Source organism: Polyergus mexicanus, unplaced genomic scaffold (assembly GCF_030449975.1).
Source record: "Polyergus mexicanus isolate NDT 795.1 unplaced genomic scaffold, iyPolMexi1.0 SCAF_15, whole genome shotgun sequence".
NCBI lineage: Eukaryota > Metazoa > Arthropoda > Insecta > Hymenoptera > Formicidae > Polyergus > Polyergus mexicanus.
The window spans coordinates 6,189,155-6,207,978 of NW_027223335.1; the positions used below are offsets into that span (position 1 = coordinate 6,189,155).

The following is an 18,824-nucleotide window of genomic DNA, read 5'->3' on the forward strand; positions in this document are numbered from 1 at the left end:
GTCATGTAGATGATATATGAGTATAAAGGGTTAAAGATCGAGTATCCCAATATCTCAATACGCCTCAATATCTCGTTTTTGCCTCGATGAAATTTTAAGTTCTAGAAATTCAAATGTCTGGGAATATATCAAGTAAAATATTCAAAACTTTTAGATATTTGGGGAATGTATAAATATTCATCCTTTTTAATAATTTTACGATTACGTTATCTTATCCGATTTTAGATCTCTTTAAAATTGAATGTACAAAAAAATCTATCAAGATTAACAGTCGTTGATAAATAGTAGGTTACAACAAATTAGATAAATTGCAGTTAGCAGGTCGCTATCCTTATCTAAATTATCCCATTTATAATGCGGATAAAAGAAAAGGAAAGATTAATTTAATCCAGTTTAGCGGTCAATTAACCCGTAATCCTCGTAATTTGAATCTTATAGATTTAAATATTTTTTAAGTAAATCGCGCGAGTATCGTTTATTTCGCGATCGAGTCCTTTACCTTTTATGCTCCCCGACGAGGTGTGAGGTGTCTGGGGTGCGTGCGAGGTCAACGGCAACGGCGAGCCCGAGGAGGTCGCGGAGTGTTCCAGCTTGGAACTCACCGCGCTCCACATCTCGAACATGTTGAACGCCGTGGTGACGGTGTCGCGGGCTGACGTTTGCCAGGCTGATGCCCTGCTGAATCACCGGGCGCCCTTCGCCGGCTCGATGTAACATTCGCGGCCGCGTAACCGCGTTAACCCCCTAAAGATTTTCGACCCTGTCAGGGCCGATGCACCGCTGCTCTTTAAAGGACAGTTTGTCTATTATAATCGCGACACTCGCGATTAATATATTTTGTCGATTCACCGTAAAGTTATAAAGTTCGTATTTTTCCGTCCTTTTCTTTTTCCCTGTTTCTTCTTCTTCTTCTTCTTTTTCTTCTTGTACCTCCCCCTCCTTCTCCGCCTCCTCCACGCCACCCCAACGACAGTGCAACGTGACACGATTTATCGCGTACTACCACTAACCCCCTCGATCGACGTAAAAGTCGTCGTTGTTATCGTTGGTTTAATGATCGCACCGATCGGCGTTCGCTCTTAGTCGCCTCGAAGTCGCAGCACGCCGAGTCGAGTACTCGTTGCAGTCGTTAATGTCGTTGCGTTCACTTGGTTTGCTGTTATCGCGGTCGTTGGCGCGCTTTCCGTTGTCCGCGTAACCGTCGTTGCTGTCATCGGGAATCGCGCGAACTCCCAACGACGTGACATGGCTTCGTCGAATTTCCTTTCTAGTTCTCGATCTGAAAGGAAGTTGTCATCGCGCCGCGCGTGTGGGCGATCATGCGAGAGTTGTCGTATATATGACATTTGTCGCTTTATATTCACTTTGTGAGACTGTTTTTCTAGCTAAATCTAACGGAAATTTTTAAGCAACTAAAAATACTAGTAGAACTCTTTACTGTTACTGTATTATGTATTATACAATATAAATTTGTACGTACAAAAGTTGTCTCAAATAAAAACTTTGTGTGAAATCTCTTATTCTTAATCCATAATACAAAGTGTTTTCTCTCCTCCCCTTCTCTCTCTCTCTCTCTCTCTCTCTCTCTCTCTACCCTCTCTCACTTTAATTTTATCATTTTTATTTTTTTATAAAATACAACAGCATTATTTCATATCCATTTAGATTAATCCAGTATATGACCAAACCTCCGTTGCAAATCTGATTTAATGTGATTTCATATATTTTCTCAGTTTCAATGAGTGATGAGAAAAACGAAAGAGGATTGAAAATATCAAATATAAGATTAACTCATGCTTGATCGAACACAACTTCCATCGAATCGTTTCGTGCTACTTTATCTCGGACGGAGAGAAAAATTAAAATTTCGCCAGACAGCGAATCATTATAATATTCGCAGAATCAACAATTAAAAGAAAATTCTTTGAATACATCATGAAGGAATTGCGACACGTTATAGATTAAAAAGACAAAAAATGTTTCATAGAAATACCAACACAAAATTCAAATTATGAGACATTTATGTAATCCTTTCGAACATCCTCGGATCAACTTTCTAAAATGACAACGAAAATCGCTTTTATAATATGCGGTCTAAATAAAATGTAATAATAAAGCAAATAGTGTATGTACAAAAAGCGAATCATATTTATACATACAATAATATATAATATATATAAATTGCTTTTATCATATATATATATAAATAATAAATTCAAACTTTTGATTCAATTTCTCGAATAAAAATATCAAAAATATTTTAAAGCCAATTTTTTAATCAGAAAGTTTTAGGAAATCAATATAATATACAATATATATATATATCAAAAAATACACATTATTATGTATTCAAGAACTGAAGATTGTAAGCATTAGGCTATAAAAACCGTACAGAATAAAAATAGCTATTAAATAAAAGCAGTTCGAAACGAATCGTTTAAGATGAAAAAGTAAAAAAATTTTAATAGGCAAGTATATAAAACCTGACGACACGTCATTAATCCTGAACGATCGATCTCTGGCCGACACGAAAAAGAGGCCGACTCCTGGCGCATCGATCCTGCATTTCCATGCACCGTGATGGTTCCCCTTTAATCCCAACCGCGTTGCAAGCAGCGGAGAGCTCGCGTCGAGGGGAACCGCGCTTCGCTATCGAGCGAAGCTCGGCGACCACCGGCCGAGCTTTGCGAGCCTGTTTCTCAACCACCCACCTATACAGGGTGTCTCAAAAAATATATATACGTCGATTGTACCGCAAAATCGGGAGATTGATTCTTGATTTTATTTGACTGTGTTTATGCAATTCAAATTTTATGCAACGGATCTTTAATCTATTAAAAAAATACAATATATCAGTTTATACATTCTAAATTTAATGTTTAATTTTTAACAATAGAGAAGTAAACAATATCAGGAGGATTACTAGATTAAAATATAAAAATTTTAAATAAATATTAAGATTTAAAAAATCAGACTTTTAAGAGATATATCTCTATTATATCTACAGACTCAAAAAATCCAATTATCTAATGGACGTCCATGAGTACGATAGCATTCAATAGCCTGAATATCTAAGAAAACAAAGAAATCTAAATAGCCACGTATTAACTAAAGAAAGATATTAATATTATTATAATTTTGGAGTCTTGTGTGTAAAAAGAGAATCCTTGATTTACGATCGTTTGAGAAATGCAGCTCTCGCGAGAATACTGAGATCACTGTTATATACGAACGCGGTGGATGTCCGTTGACCACAATGAAAGGAGAAAATTGCGAGGGAAGAGGAAGGAAGGCGGAAAGTACAAGAGATAGAGGGAAAGAGGAGGAGGGCTCGCTGTACCGTACGTACGGTTTAAGTTCCCACTAGCCTACTGACTCGATGCTCTCTCTCTCTCTCTCTCTCTCTCTCTCTCAATCTTTATCTTCTTCGTTTTATTTTTCCCTCGCTTTAGATCTAACGCGTATCTTCTTGGCATCAGCAAAAGATCGTGTTGTCCGATATATCGCAAAGAGCAACCGTGTGCAAACTGCTTTAGGTTAATCCGATTCATTGATTAATTTTGTTGTAATAGTTGAACCAATTAATTGATAAAATAAGCTTGGTTTTAATAAATTTTCATTTCGATTCAAGCTTCAATTATTATGTTCAAATTGAATGATCGGAAAACGATTAGATAAATTTTCAATTTTTGATTTCAATAATAAATGATATTTATATTTATTTGTCTAACGAACAGTTATCAATTTTAATTTGTTTTGTCTCTATTACTGTCTGTCTTTATCTATCTTCATAATATGTGATAAAGATAACAATGCATAAATTTATGATAAAATTAGGAAAGCAAGTTAAGATCTAATGAAATATTTTTTTCTCGATATTACATAGAATATTATTATTAATAATAATGCTATTATTACTAGAATAATAATTTATATCCATATTACAATTATATTCTCCCTTTCAATAATACAAAAAAATATATAATATCGCGATATTAAATTAATATAACAAAATAAATAAAACAAGATGACAACCTCACGATTCTTTTCACTCAAGTCCGTCACATATGCCGATGCTAATGACGAGCTTCAAATATTATTTTAGAATTGTGCTGCGAATAAAGTCTAAAAGTCGGTGAAGTACGCGCGCGGGCGTGCGCGAGCTCCTATTCGCGCGTGTGAATTACTTTCGCCCTGGGGAAGGGGGGAGGGGGCACCGCATCTTATTTAGGTCGTATACATCGAGCGTGTACTTCGGTTCTGGCACGAGCGTGTCGGCGGCGTTATTACGGCATCACCATTATCACGAGAAGACAGAAACGAGAGAAGGAGACAGAGAGAGAGAGAGAGAGAGAGAGAGAGAGAGAGAGAGAGAGAGAGAGAGAAAGAGAGAGAAACGCACAGGTGACCCGACCGTGCGCACGCGACTCATACTTATCCCCATCTGTCTCGATCTAAGCGATTTATTGGATATTTTACTTATTTCATACATCCAGCGGAGGCAACAGTCGAGCAGTTATCGAACCTGATCTATGTAAAGACGTAAATAATTGATTTCGTGCGATTTAAAGACGATAAATATAATATATCCTCGTTTTCAACTATAACAAATAAATTCATAAATGTATGGCAACAAACAATAAACAGTAATTAAAATATATGACATGTATTCTTTAATAAATATGCTCTATAAAAATTTGAAAAACAATCATGGATTTATTTAAAATAAAAGAATTCACGAATAAATCTCTTATTCTTTGCTTAATTTCAAACATGATTTTTATAAGAGAGATATAATTAATAAAACGTTAATAAAAAATATTATTAAATCGAATGATATTTTCGCCACCGAAGTGTTTAACTAACTCTGTCATTTGTATAAGAAACACAAATTTCACAAATTTCAGTTGGCTGACATTTTAAGACACTGCGTGCAATAACATAATTTTATGTTTCCTATCGTCTTTGTCCAATCACGTCACATGGGTATTTCCGGTCACTCCACGAGGACACCGTTGTAGATAACAACGGGAATATCGTCTATCTTCTAATATACATTCTATGATTGCACCATGCAAATTATTCTATCGTGCGCCGCTGATATCGCACAAATTTTGCACATTATATCGATTCAGGCACACTTCTGAATACTAAATAGGTTCCTTATAAATCTTTCTAATACTTATGAAATTTATACGTTAAAATCAATAACGAAAAACAGATTCGATCATCAGCCTTAATTATTTTTTAGTTTTCATCATGATTTTATTTAAAAGACCTTTTTTTTCTAACGATAAAGTCTTTTATATAAAAAGCAACAATTACAAACAGAAATTTATTTTTTAAAGGCAGAGTTAAAAGTAATGTAAAAAAATATTTTATAAGTATATGTATTTTTTTTTTTTTTAATTACAATGTTAAAGAATTATAAATAATAAGAAATAAAACATATAACATATTAAAAAGCTTAGAAAAAATTGGAAGGGAAGCGATATTAAATTTGCCAAGAAATAAGAATTAGAAATTATATCATAAAAGCGCCGGATATATTATACTTTTACTATGTATATATTTTTAATATTGATTTTCGTCTGATTTAGAGTTTCGATTCTTTTTCGTATCCATTCCCTATTGAGAAAGAAAGAAATCACTATTTGTATCGCCTCTCGCCAATGCAATATATATCTCCAGAATGAGAACCCGCACTTTTCCGTTCGCCTTCGTGCAACACGCGCGCGTGTTTGCGCGCACACACACACACGTATAAATGCATACACTCGCGGGTCTATATCGCCGTGCGTGCGATGTAGGTATTACTTAATAATATTCATAACCGGGAGGTAAATGCTGGAGTGGGCGAGAAGACGGGAGGGAGAACGAGAAAGAGCGATAGAAGTAAAGAGACGAGAGTCTGTTAAGAGACAGAGAGAGAAAGAGAGAGAAAGAGAGCGGGACAAACGTCGTGAAATCGTGGATGATCGAAGATGTGAAAAAATAAGAAAAATTTATGAAAGATCGATAATGTAAAAATGAAAAACACGTCATTAATATTCTATAACGCCAACGAGCTTTCTTGAGTGGAGTGAATTTTTTCGAGAGAAAAAAAACTCGTTAATTGATATTCGTGATATACGATATTACTATAAAGATACTGATGAATAAATTACGTTTTTTCTTTTTCGATGTAGCACGAAATTTCATATTCCTCCGTAATATACAAATCAGTTTTATATCTTAAACCGGAATTCTCACTGGACATTTTTTACGAAATATGCCTGTCCTACTGTTCAATGTTAAATGTTATAGCGTTATAATTTGATATTTACGAAATAGAGTCAACCACATTCTCTCGTATTTAACAAGGTATTATAATGTATAAATATTTATACATTATACTTCGTATTACATATATACGATGTATATATTTGTAAAATCGTGAATAGAAAAATAATCTACATAATTCAATTAATTATCCGAATATAAAAAATATAACAGAAACTTTTACTATGACAAAATAAAATTTGTGAAATTTATTTGTTTCCTGTTTTGAAATTTCTATGTAATCCTAAAATAATTTCTTGGTATGGTTCCTCATACGGAGAGAGGAGCCTACGGTACAACCTTATTTGATGGTATAAAGTTTTCATTGATGAGAAAGCTAATGCACTCTCCCGCCCTACCCCTGAGGATCTATTTCTACGTCGCTGTCTGGCACCGTTATGACGCATTGCTCCTCCCAAGAGAAACACCTCCTCCTTAGAGAGAGAGAGAGAGAGAGAGAGAGAGAGAGAGAGAGAGAGAGAGGGGGTGAATCCGCACGAAACGAGTCGAAGGGGTGCGTTTTATCCTGCGACCCACCACTGTGTCGTCTCGTTCGTCGAACTGAACAATTGCGTGTAACGTCGCAGCAATATCCTCGAGGACGCGCCTCGAGGTATCATAAAAGAATACGAGACCAACCCCGAAGAAGTCGCGGTGACACTTGCTCGCACTCGCTTCTCCCTCTCCGCCACGTTGGCGAACGCGTTCGCATCACTCACTTTCACTGACGCGCCGTGCGGCGGGCCGGCGGGCCGGCCGCTACTGTCCTTCCGCGCGCAAGGGGTGGTACCCCGACGCCGGCACGAGAAAACGTCGATATTCCTCTTTTTCCCTCTCGTCGCGGTACCGCCGGATTATAACGACGACGTGCACGACAATATCCACGAGCGCGCGATAGATAAAGACGAAGAAGTCGACGAAGAAGTCGACGACGACGACGACGACGACGACGACGACGACGACGATAGCACTCCGATACTCCGTATTGTGTCCGTCCGGACGTGTACGATACGGGGCGTCGTCGACTGATACACACGGGCGGACAGTCACGAGCAGTCCCACCGCATCCCGACTATCCGCGCGCAAAGGTCGCACGCGGGCCAAGTAGCCGCGAGGACGGGCCTCGGCTCGCCGCGTGCCATCGGTCCCTTACGCGGGGACGCGGTGGTAACTGCGGCGATCTTGGACGACGCGCGAGGATCGCTCGAGATCGCGCTTTCTCGCGATTGTCGGCGTCGCACGGCGTCGGTATCGCTTCGCGAATGAACACCGGTTACTCCGTGATGCCGAATAGCGCGCGCACGGGGGGGATTATTCCGCGGATTACTCCGAAACGAGCAGCACACGGTCGCGCGCGCGGGATAGAAGGGATAGGGGGAGATTTCGCGAGGCACTTGAGAAGAAATCGCGAACTGTGTCGATCGCGAACGATCCCTTTAACGGACACCGTGGCTGTCGCGCGACCGTGGCTCTGGGTTGACTGGTGCGCGTCGCGCAAGACCGGAGAGAGCCAGCCCCACCGTTTGCCCTCTCGCTCCCTCTCTCTCTTCCCCTCTCTCCCTCTTTGCCAATGCCTCTCTGTCTGTCTTTCGCGTTTTGCGGGCCGGTTGAAGAGAGAGTGAGTGAGTGAGAGGGACGAAGAAAGCGTGAGCGCGATAGTGAGGAGGGCTAAGCGCGCAGGGCATAAAGTGGGAGACAGGCGTGAGGAAGGGTGGAAGGAATGCGTGGCGGAGGGGATGCGAGGGAGGAGGAAAGAGGAGAAGGCGCGTCGTGAATAAGGAAACTCTCACGACGGTAGGGAAGAATGAGGCAAAAGGGTGAGAACGGGGAAGGAATGATCGGAAGGTGGTGGGTTTTCAGATAAGTCGAGATGCGAGGAGATGCGAGAGGAAAAGGGTGGTAGGGTCACTGTAAACAGGATCACGTTGGGGTAGGTCTAGCCGCGGCTCATGCTCCCTTCGATACTTTCCGGGGTCTTCCGCACGGACGCGGATGACGCTCCGATCGCGAGGTGTTAGCCCTTTCGATGTTAACGATCCTGATTACAAAGGGTCATTCCGTATGACGGGATGTTTATAACAAAAATATGAGCCTTTAAAGTGATTTCAGCTTGAAAAGTTCTGATAAAATGCAATATGCTACATTACATCGTTGTAACGTAATGATACATAAAGAATAAAAGGGTTATCGGAGGAGTTGTACGTTCATGATATTACTTTATAGCTGCTAATGTTACTTTCGCGATTGTGATAAGCTTCTATCCAATACTTTTTATATATTCGCATAATTTTATATACGTCTACACGTTCGCGTTAATTACAAATTTGGCAAGAATGATTCATAACAAATTATATAAATCCTCACTTGAATTCAGAAAGATTATTCGTGTTAAACTATTAATTAAATCATCTTTTTCGGGTATATTAATACAATCGTATAATGGACGTACAATCTTTAAAATCATTAATAAGAGCTCGTTTAAAAGCGCGTTTTTTCACTCGGCGTTCCGATTATGTCATCTCTTCGTCGCGCGCTAATAAATATCATAAAGAACGATTTCATCGTAAATGTAACACATATGCGTGACAAAGGGGTGGAAGGGGAAAATAGAAGGACAGGGAGGGAGTTATAAAAGCGTTTACTTTCTGTCTATGAGCAGCGAGGTCGGTTACAGGATGGCGCACGCACTCGCCGCGCCGCGATCGATCTCAGGAACGATCGATCGGTAGGGATGCCGCTGTCATCGTCGTCGCGACAAGGTGTTATTATAACAGAAAGGCGTCATCGTCATTCGGGTACTATCATTTTACGCTACTACTAATCGTAAATCTTGATTTCATAGTTGAAACAGCGAGATCCGAATTAATGTTCAATTATCGGCAACAAAATCCTGATAAGAAATATAAGCATCGATGAATTTTATGCAAGCAAGGATCGTAAATTATGTCAGACACATTTATGCTTACATGTATCTTCGTTTTAATTTCAAATAATGATTACTATCTTTTTCCGAAGCAGATTTTCACAGTGTGTTTCAATATCAAGTACGTCTTTTATTATCGTTTTATTAAAAAAAAAAAAAAAAGAGACGTATATTACGTCACGCATAAAGTAACATAATGAAAGTTATTTGAAATTAATTTTTACTAGAAATTAAAATTTACGATAGAGAGAAATATTTTCTCTCTCGGGATAGGTGTAATTTTATAATCATATAATATAACAGTAAAAGAATGAAAATTCAATTAATGTTTCTAATACTTAAATAAATATTTAAATACTTAAATATTTATAAATATTTAATTAGGAATAAATGAAAATTAATAATAATTAAAGAGACTGCTGGAAAATTTGGCAGAAGCGCGGGATATTATCAACGAGCTCTCGTCTATAATATAATCATATCGTTGAGTTATAAGAAGAGGTAGAAGAAAGATGATAAAAATCTAATAGCAGGAGTTAAAACGTTTCTCGAGACGTAAATTGATAATGTAGATCGTAATAGCCCCCAAAGGAACCTAACGACCGCCATGGCCGTAAATAAATTCTAACCACTGTTCCGCACAGAATTTCTCTTCTTTGATCTTACTCCAGTCTTTTCACATATAAATTTCTTTTCTGTATCATTTCTCTTTCCAAAGTAAACATTTAATTGCTTTTTTTATTTCTCTTTCTTAATTAATCACTGTAAATAATTTTCCTATTTTCATATTGTATTTACGTAGTTTTGTACGCTTTTTTGCATAATGTTCTTAGTTTTATATTTTACCATAAGTGGGTTAGCGCAATTTTATTAAGAATAGCTTGATTAAAAATTTTACATTGGCATAATCATAGTAGCATATTTTGGTATAACGGTTCGTCTTCATTCAGTAATCGAAATACACATAGAACCTTTTCTCGATCGTACAAAAGCGTCCGACACTCGATATCGCACCGTTAGGTCGTTCACTCCCTCCCACTTAAGTTTACGTCGTTTCGCGCATTATTCCAGACGACGAATTCTTCGCAGGTACGTGGGAAGACGGCGGCACGATCGAATCGATCGGCCCAAACGAAAGAGAAGAGGTTTTCCATTATCCTATGCCCTATTATCCGCTAAAAAATAAATAAACCGGAATTCTTCAAATTTTGATATATAAAACCCATCCGGTGTTACGTCTGTGTGAATCAAAAGTACTATCGATTGTTCGGATTCGGAATCCTTTAAATTTCAATGTCTTCGGGTGTATTTCAAAGTCCTCGGAAATATTTATGTAACAAATACAATATAATCTCACGAATGATGAAGCTCTAAATTAAATGAAATTTATTCAAATATAATATATAAATGTAGATAGAAAGAATTAAAGAATAATTTTTAAATCATTCGTTTATATATATATATATTTTTTTTTTATCTAAAACGGATAATTTTTTGTTATTTATCGCTCTGAAAGTTATACATCTTAATATTAAATTTTACTATTGATATCGTACTATTAAAAATTGTAGTTGTTTCCTTTCAACATTTGACATGTATTAATTTCTAAATTAAAATTGACACGATGAAAAAAAAAAAAAAAATCAGATTAAACCAAATTATTATAAATACAAATTTAATCTCCGCAAATATTTTGCGAAATATTAAAGAGATTGCGTAATTCATTTTTCAGTTAAATGCTTCTTTCTCTGTATTCATTACGAAAGTAGTAATGAAAAATACAGTCAAAACATAGCTTTCCAATTCATTAACATAAAATATGACATCAGAAAGACATGTCTAGTTATTTTTCCACAAGCCTTCATTAAATATCCCAAAAATACAAATGCAAACAAATGCGTTAATAAAGAATAATATAACACGATATAAAAAAACGCACACATTATAGTACAATCATATACTATTATAAAAACGGGGCGATACTACTGTTATTGCGAATTTTCACCGTTTCACCGACATAAGGGCGTGGAATCGTGCGGGTTTGATAGAAGATCGTGACGTAATTCTCTACCGGTTATCTCGTCTGTGTCATGGAAACGACAAATTACAGTTATTTACGCGCTGTCAATGACCCATGTGGCTTAAAACCGGACATAAAAGAGCGATGACTTGAACGGTCGAGGACATTGCGGTTTCGGAGTCAGAATTGGGAGTTTCATCAGTATTTCGCCTATCAACACGAAATTCCGTTATTATAAATTGTTTCCTTTCAATATATATATATATATATATATATATATATATATATATATATATATATATATATATGTGTGTGTGTGAAAGAAAGAGAGAGAGAAAGAGAAAAAGAAAGACACGTATTAATTCCTAAAATGTTAACTTAAATGATTCAAAAAGCAGAGAGGGAGAGAGAGAGAGAGAGAGAGAGAGTGCTAATTATTATTACTGTCATTAATATACTTATTCATATACTTATTAAAAATTAATATTATTTGTTATTATAAAAAATTTGATTTTGATTATTATAAATGATCGTTGCTGCAAAATTTGTTATTAAAAGAAAAAATAGATAAAAAAAGAATCTATCACATAATAATAATAAAGTTATCGGCGCTTTTAAAAGTTTCATTCGTCAGTTTAATTCATGTTGAAAGTTATATTGTGTACAATAGAGATATAACGTAAAAAAATAATAATCAATTATTTTACGAAGACAAAGTAAATTTTCCTAAGAATGTGTCATACTTTCTTCGATCACTTGCTCTTTCATTTGAATAGGCTGGTTAAATTAGAATGATATACATATAGTAAGGCTTTTATTAACTTTATTAAATTCCTAAAAAGAGGCATAATCAACCGTCACCGAGAAATATTTTTTTACTTAAAAATTAAAATAAGAATTATCCTTTTCGTTTCATTGTCTACATGATCTCAATTGACGTTGCCAAAAACATACTGTTCGATTATCCAAGACATGTCTCGATTTAAAGTCAGAAAATTGATTTACTTAAAGCTCTCGACTTCGTATTAATAATAATATATATTCTCCATAGAGTAAGCAGCCTAGATATTACGACGTAGCTTACGTTCTGCTTAGGGTAGCAAACCCCGGTGTTGTTGCGACACCGATGTAAACATAATGCGATCGAGGCGCAACGTGACATGGGGGTGGCGGGATCTCGCGTTCCTCATCGCGATCGACATGGAGAAGGGCGGGGGTGATGGCCGAGGGCTTTTCTCGTTTCGCCTTTTTCCTACGCGAGACGGAAGAAGGCGAGGCGAGGCAAGTCGGGGCGACGCGATCGATAGTCACGTACGCGTTATACATGTAAGTGCGATCGATGCGGGCATAGGCACCACAAAGAGCGAAGGATGTGTATAGGTATGTAGGTAGGTAAATAGGTAGGCAGATAGGTTATTAGGCATAGTAGGTTGGTAGATCACGTTGAAAGTATACAGGGATGTACCGTTAGAATCGCGGCTGTTGCGTGTTAACTTTTTACCACGCCATTGTTATTCCCGTCGTTGTAAATCGCCGCCGAAAACCTTGCCGCGGAATCGCCGCGATGGCGTAATCGCGCCGTGAAAGTACTGCGAATTTGCGACGCGACACTGCTGAAATAGAGCCGAAGGAAACTTTCCAGCGTACGGTTGGAACCGAGCTATAGCGTTTCTAAATATTGTCATTTGTGTGTTAGCCACGTTTGTACGCGTATGACATGTATAATAAATTTATTTAGATTTTGAGACAGGTTTTTAAAAAATTATAATGAAAACCTATTAAATGTTTTAGCAGATTGGCAATAAATACAAAAACTAAATGAAAAATAAGAGAAACGATATTTTTAAAAGATTGAGTGAAAATAAATGTTATATTTCATGGATATTAAGAGAATAAAAATAGATTTGTTTTACATTGTAATTAATAAATTGAAATTTAATTTACATTAAAAAGTAGAGTGTGTTGTGAGAAATAATAGTCTCAATTAAATATTTAACACACACGCACATTAAATTGAGGAAAATAAAATTTTCATTTTTCTATACGTTGTTTCCGAAATTACTCAATCGAGCTTTTGCTGCCATTAAACCTATAGAGCCAGAGGCAGAACGGCGCATATAAAGTTCAGTTGTAGAAAACACACGAACTCGTTTCGCGCGAACCGGCATTTACACGAGATATTTTCCGCGTCTACTCGCGAATTATTGGAGCGCAGTAACCATGCTCGTTGAAAAAGCCGTCATATCGAACTCGCGCACGAGTATCCCAAGGTCGAAAGTCTCCGAGCCGCATTTTCTTCGACAAGTCAGCTTTGTAGCGAACTGGCGAACATGTTACAGCCAAAATCGGCGCGCACGGCTTAACGGGGGAGCTGCTTTCTCATTCGGGTTCATTGCGCTCTTTTGGCGGGACCCGCAGCGTGTTAAACGTGCGCGCAAGTAGTAAGGTGAAATTTCCAAACGCTGACTCCGTCGTAAATTACGTTACGACAACGAGGCGTTTGACAAGCGGTCGGTCCCTACGAATATCGTTGCACGAACCGACAAAATCCGGATCCGCCCGTCTCTCTCGCCGCAAAGTGAATTCGGAATATCGAAACCTTCGTCTTTCTTTTTATACATTTTTTTGCATTCGCTGTATCCGGTGAAATCGGCAGACGATGGGTCACGGTGCATCGGTAATTTTCTATTCTTTCTGTTTTTCAAAACCGGACGTTCGTTGGTCAGAAATTCCTACGCTGAAATTACTTTCGAGAAAGTTGATGAAACTTTTGTGGAAACTTGACAGCGATCACGATTAAGTCTTATTTGTATTAGTAGTAATTTAAACCAAAATCATTTAACGCTTGTATAATTTTGTTATTTTCCTTTTTCTTTTATCAAAATCGCGCTGTTATAAAATGGATTCAGTGTATCCTAATATTTATTTCAACAGGATTTTGATTCATATTAGGATACTCCTTGGCAATGTTTTCAACCTTCTTTCGCGAATCGAGAAGGATCCGTTTTCGACGAAAATGAGAAGGAGAAGGTGAGAGAAAGATGGAGAAAAGGGGGATATATATTTAGACGAGCTGGATCGATGCCAAGCTCATCAACGAAAATGAAATCTAGGTCTTTCTCTCTCTCTCCTTCTCATTCGTTTCGAGTCGCTCTCAGTTGTTGAAATGTCGACGACGTATTCGCGATACACGCGTATGAAACTTTATCTCGTCGATCTCCCTTTGTATTTGGCGCTTGAGACACATTAAAAAAAGATTCGAGTAGACTTAAAGATCCTTGAAAAGATTATGCAATAAAAAAATCTTTACAATTAAGAATTAATATGTCTTATAGAGCACACCATCAGTTGAATTAAGAGAATTCCTCTAATATCTCTCAATGATGGGAGATTTTTATAAAATTTAAATATTATTCGTTCTACGTGTCTCGAAAAGAAAAAATTACAATACGAAAAATATTATATATGGAATTTTCTTATGCAATATATAATATCAAGAAAATATGAAATCAAAAGTCGATAATTCCTAACCATTTTTATACGGCATATAATCATATATAGAATCTATAAATCTATGAAAAACTCCACGTCACACGATACAGATTATTTAGCAAATTTATGCCAATAAAAAAAGCAAAGCATATTTTAATACATACGTTGCATTCGTAGATCAGCTGCGCGCTTCCGGCAATGCAGTTTATCCGACATGAATTAGTTTCGTGATAAACGCGATTTTCTAATAAACGGTAGTTTACTATGCAAGCACAGCAATAAATATGCGGTCGCGCGACATTTCAATCGCCCTTCGTTACGCTATCGATGTACACCCGGGGCTTAGCTGGTGGCTATCTCGATAGCGCAAATCCGGCTTTCGAAGAAGGCGCGAAAGCGCGCGAACGTAGAGAAACGTCTGTCAAGCTAGTCGAGCTTTCCCCGCCCGCGGCTCCAAAATTATTTCCGGGCCCGGGTCGGGCCCCGATCATAACCCGCTCCCGGGTCCATTTTTGTCAGTCAGGCCCCTCTCGCTCTCTCGCAGATTACGTAACTCGCGTAAAGAAAGAAAAAGAAAAAAAAATGGAGCGTGCATTGTCGTACAAGATAATCAAAGAGAGAGATACGATGTAAGAATTTAAATATAATTTTTTTCCTTATACCCCTATAATTAATTCTTCACTTATGAAGCATTCGCTGATTAATATTTTTAAGCCATCTGCGATAATTACATTTTTCTTTGAGGTATGGTGTATAATACATAATTTTTAATATGTAAAATAATAATATTACAGATAATAATATTAATTTATTATATTATATATTATAATATTTAAAAAATATAATATAAAAATACGATGAAGAAGATAAGCAAGAGTTTCAAATCGCTTTAGAATGATTCGCAGAAACTTCTTGTTAAAAAAGGAGATAACAAAATATCAATTAAAATAAGATTTATTTCAATATATAGAATAAACTCACGTAAAAAAAAAAACACACACACAAAAAAAACACGTAATGTTTCTTTTAGAACGAGTTTCTTTTTCGGGTCGTGTCATAATACTTCAGAAATAATCGTACGCGTAACAAGCGTATAGAAAGTGACTAGACCAGTCAATGTCGAGTTGATACTTCGAGATCGCGCGATTCGAGCAGCCGATTAACCGATATTTCTGCCAAGGTACATTTTACCTCGTCGCGATCCGCGACTCATTCGTTTTCACACACAATACGATCCCATCTAGTATAAATCTATCTACAATTATTGCGCAAATACTCGATAGCTCATTGACACGATTGCATTTTATCATTCTCCGATCTATTTTCAATTAGCCATCGGCTAAGCCGACGGGTGTGCTTCGATTTACCGTCTGTGTATTTGTGCGTATACGTTATATTTTAGCATGTATCCCTTCTACCGTAATATATTGCTTAACCCTTTCCTATGTGCGCTTGTTTATCGATAATTTGAATTTTTAATACGAATTTTTCGGATTAAATCAATCTTATAAATTCTTGAATTCGTCCGTGTAATTTATCATACGAATTAATTATAAAATAATATAAAATAATAAGAAAATTTAAAATGCTTTATCGAGAGTTTTATTATATTATTTTTTTAATATATGAATGTACACTCACTGCAATGTCCGTTCTCACTGGTCGCCAGATACGTGGCTCGTTTATACACACACCAATAAAAGTAATGGTCTTACCTGAAATAGAAGAAAAACATATGTTAATGTGGAATAAAAAAACTAAGTTTATATTGCTTAATTACAGAAATTATTTTCCGATGGAAATTAATTTTGCTTAAAATTTTAAGAGAAAAGAGAGATAATTAATAAAAAATCATGTATATAAATAATTGTGTAAGACTGTAATATACATATGAAGTTTAAAATATATATATGGTATATATATATATATATATTTTTTTTTTTCATTTATATATCAATTTATATATCAATTATATGTATAATAATTATTTAAAGATTTTGATGGAACGCATAATATTTCTAGCTTCCTCTCATATCACTCTTGAGTCAGACAAGATTTTATAAAGGTTATGAAATTTCTAAACAGTTTAAAGTAATGTCGAGTTTACGTACAGAAGCGAATTACCAGTTACATGTGTTAGATTGACTGCGTAGGATGTCGGAGCGACATTCGAATGGGAGGATGAATTGTAACGTTCGATCGAACAACAACGAATAATATTCACTGAAAGTTTACCGAATAACGCTCGCGTACGTACAGCTAAAGACGCACGCCATGCCCGAACCGTTCGAAACTGACGAAATCGCCGGTAGGCGGAGCCGATGATTTCCGAATACACCCGAACAACACACGTGTGAAGTTGCCGAACAATACTCGGCCACACTCGGCACTCGGCGCGTACTCGAATAAATCCAAACGCGGTTGACAGATGAAACGTTTTTTATTTAAAATAGCGGAAAGTCTCTCGTCTAAAATGCGTGAAAATTTATAAAATTGCAAAATTCCAGTTATCAGGTAAAATATGCATGGTTTTTCTTTCATTCCAAACATATTTACCATTAATCCGACAAAATCGATTAATCGAGTGCGCTTTCAAACGCCGTACGACTTTTCAAAACGGAAAATCTCGCCACATCACGCCTCATCTCCCGCGTACGCGGGAAGCGATATCATTGTCGGCGAGGAGCTGTCGCAATCGGAAGTTTCGTCTCGCAAGCGGACGGTGCGTCGTTCTGATTCGACGCACTCGCGGCGATTCGCCGTGCGAATCGGTGAGCGAGAACGTGCCCGTTCGAGCACTTACACGTTTCTCTCCGTCAAGATCTCCATGTTCGTCGGCGCAAATAAAAGGTAACCCTCTTTCCTCTTCCCTCCCCCCCCCCCCCCTCCTCGTCGTCTTAACGGTTGACTGAGGGTACACATAACGCGAAATAATTTATCTCTCGAGAATTTCTGCCTTGTTTTACTTATAGCGTTTCATGGAAATTCGCATTTTTAAAAGAACACGGGAATATTAATCGAGATTTTTTCGCAATTTATTTTCGTTTTAATTTTATGCCTATAAATGATACCTTTTAGTCTATATTGAAAAAAAAACTGTTGTGGAAACTCGGAGATTAAATATAATCATATACGATAATCGATTCCTCATCGTTATTCCTCTTGTCTTACGTGTTTTCTCTCCGGGCGATTTCCAGCGACTGTCCGGCGCCCGCAAGATCTTCGTCGTCGTATCGATAAGAAGGAGAGTTGTCGGTAAGTTCGCGACGGTCGATATTATCGTGTTATCAAGTACGCTATAAGTCCGTCTGGGCGCTGCCGATCAAGTCGAATCGAATCGGGCCGAGCCGAGCAAAGCCGAGGCGACCGGCCTTGCAAGGCTGCCGGTCATTGAACCGTTGGCCTACTGTCGTCGCGTGCGCCACGTAACACGTGAGTGTACACGTGAGTGGGGATAGGCGTCGAACGCTGGAGGAATAAAAGGACGAGTAGAAGCGGCGGGGCACGGTGCGTGCGCTATCTGTGACTTCGAGACATCCGCGAGAAGATTGAAAGGGCCACGGCGCTAGTAATTTGAATGGAGGTGAGTTTTCGTATTCCTCGTTTTTTTTTTTTTTTCGATATGTATCAGAATATTCGATACCAGGAGACGATGAGATTTACGAATTAAAAATCCTAGAGCTTAACAAAGCAGCAAATGTTCGAGTAAGTATTAATTAAAAGAAATGAGTTTCTTCTACATACATATCATGGTCCAAGTAATGTAAAATTAAGAGAAAAGGAAATACGTTGTTAAACGGAATTAAAATTTCTGACATTTCCCCATTATTTTGAATCTGAAATTTAAATTGTATTATTTTCCGTATATATCTCAACATTTGAAAACAAGTAACATTCATCGTTAATTATATGGGAAGTATTATTTTTTTCTGTATTGGAAGAATAGAAAAATTTACATTTTTTATGAATTTTCTTTTTTTGGAAAATTATGTTAGCTGCAAATTTAGAATAAATTAATAATAAAGAACAAATGAGAATGCGAGATTATATTGTGATACAGTAAAAAAA

At 37.1% G+C, this 18,824-nt stretch overlaps 1 protein-coding gene across 12 annotated transcripts in view; it reads right to left on the minus strand.

The window, feature by feature from the left end:
* The window catches only part of Hr3 (Hormone receptor 3), an 81,194-nt gene that overhangs the window by 55,750 nt on the left and 6,620 nt on the right, over window positions 1-18,824 (minus strand). The window contains exons 1-2 of one of the 12 annotated variants that reach the window (XM_070307684.1): window positions 7,041-7,812; window positions 500-1,279 (exon numbers count right to left, since the gene is read on the minus strand). The exons of 5 other annotated variants lie outside the window; for them this stretch is intronic. In XM_070307684.1, the coding sequence (XP_070163785.1) occupies window positions 500-623 (124 nt within the window). In that variant the 5' untranslated portion in view covers window positions 624-1,279; window positions 7,041-7,812. Of the gene's footprint in view, window positions 1-499; window positions 1,392-2,483; window positions 2,761-6,858; window positions 7,813-18,824 lie in introns of those variants that run through there. 6 more of the 12 variants (XM_070307679.1, XM_070307682.1, XM_070307681.1 and 3 more) reach the window with 6 other exon arrangements.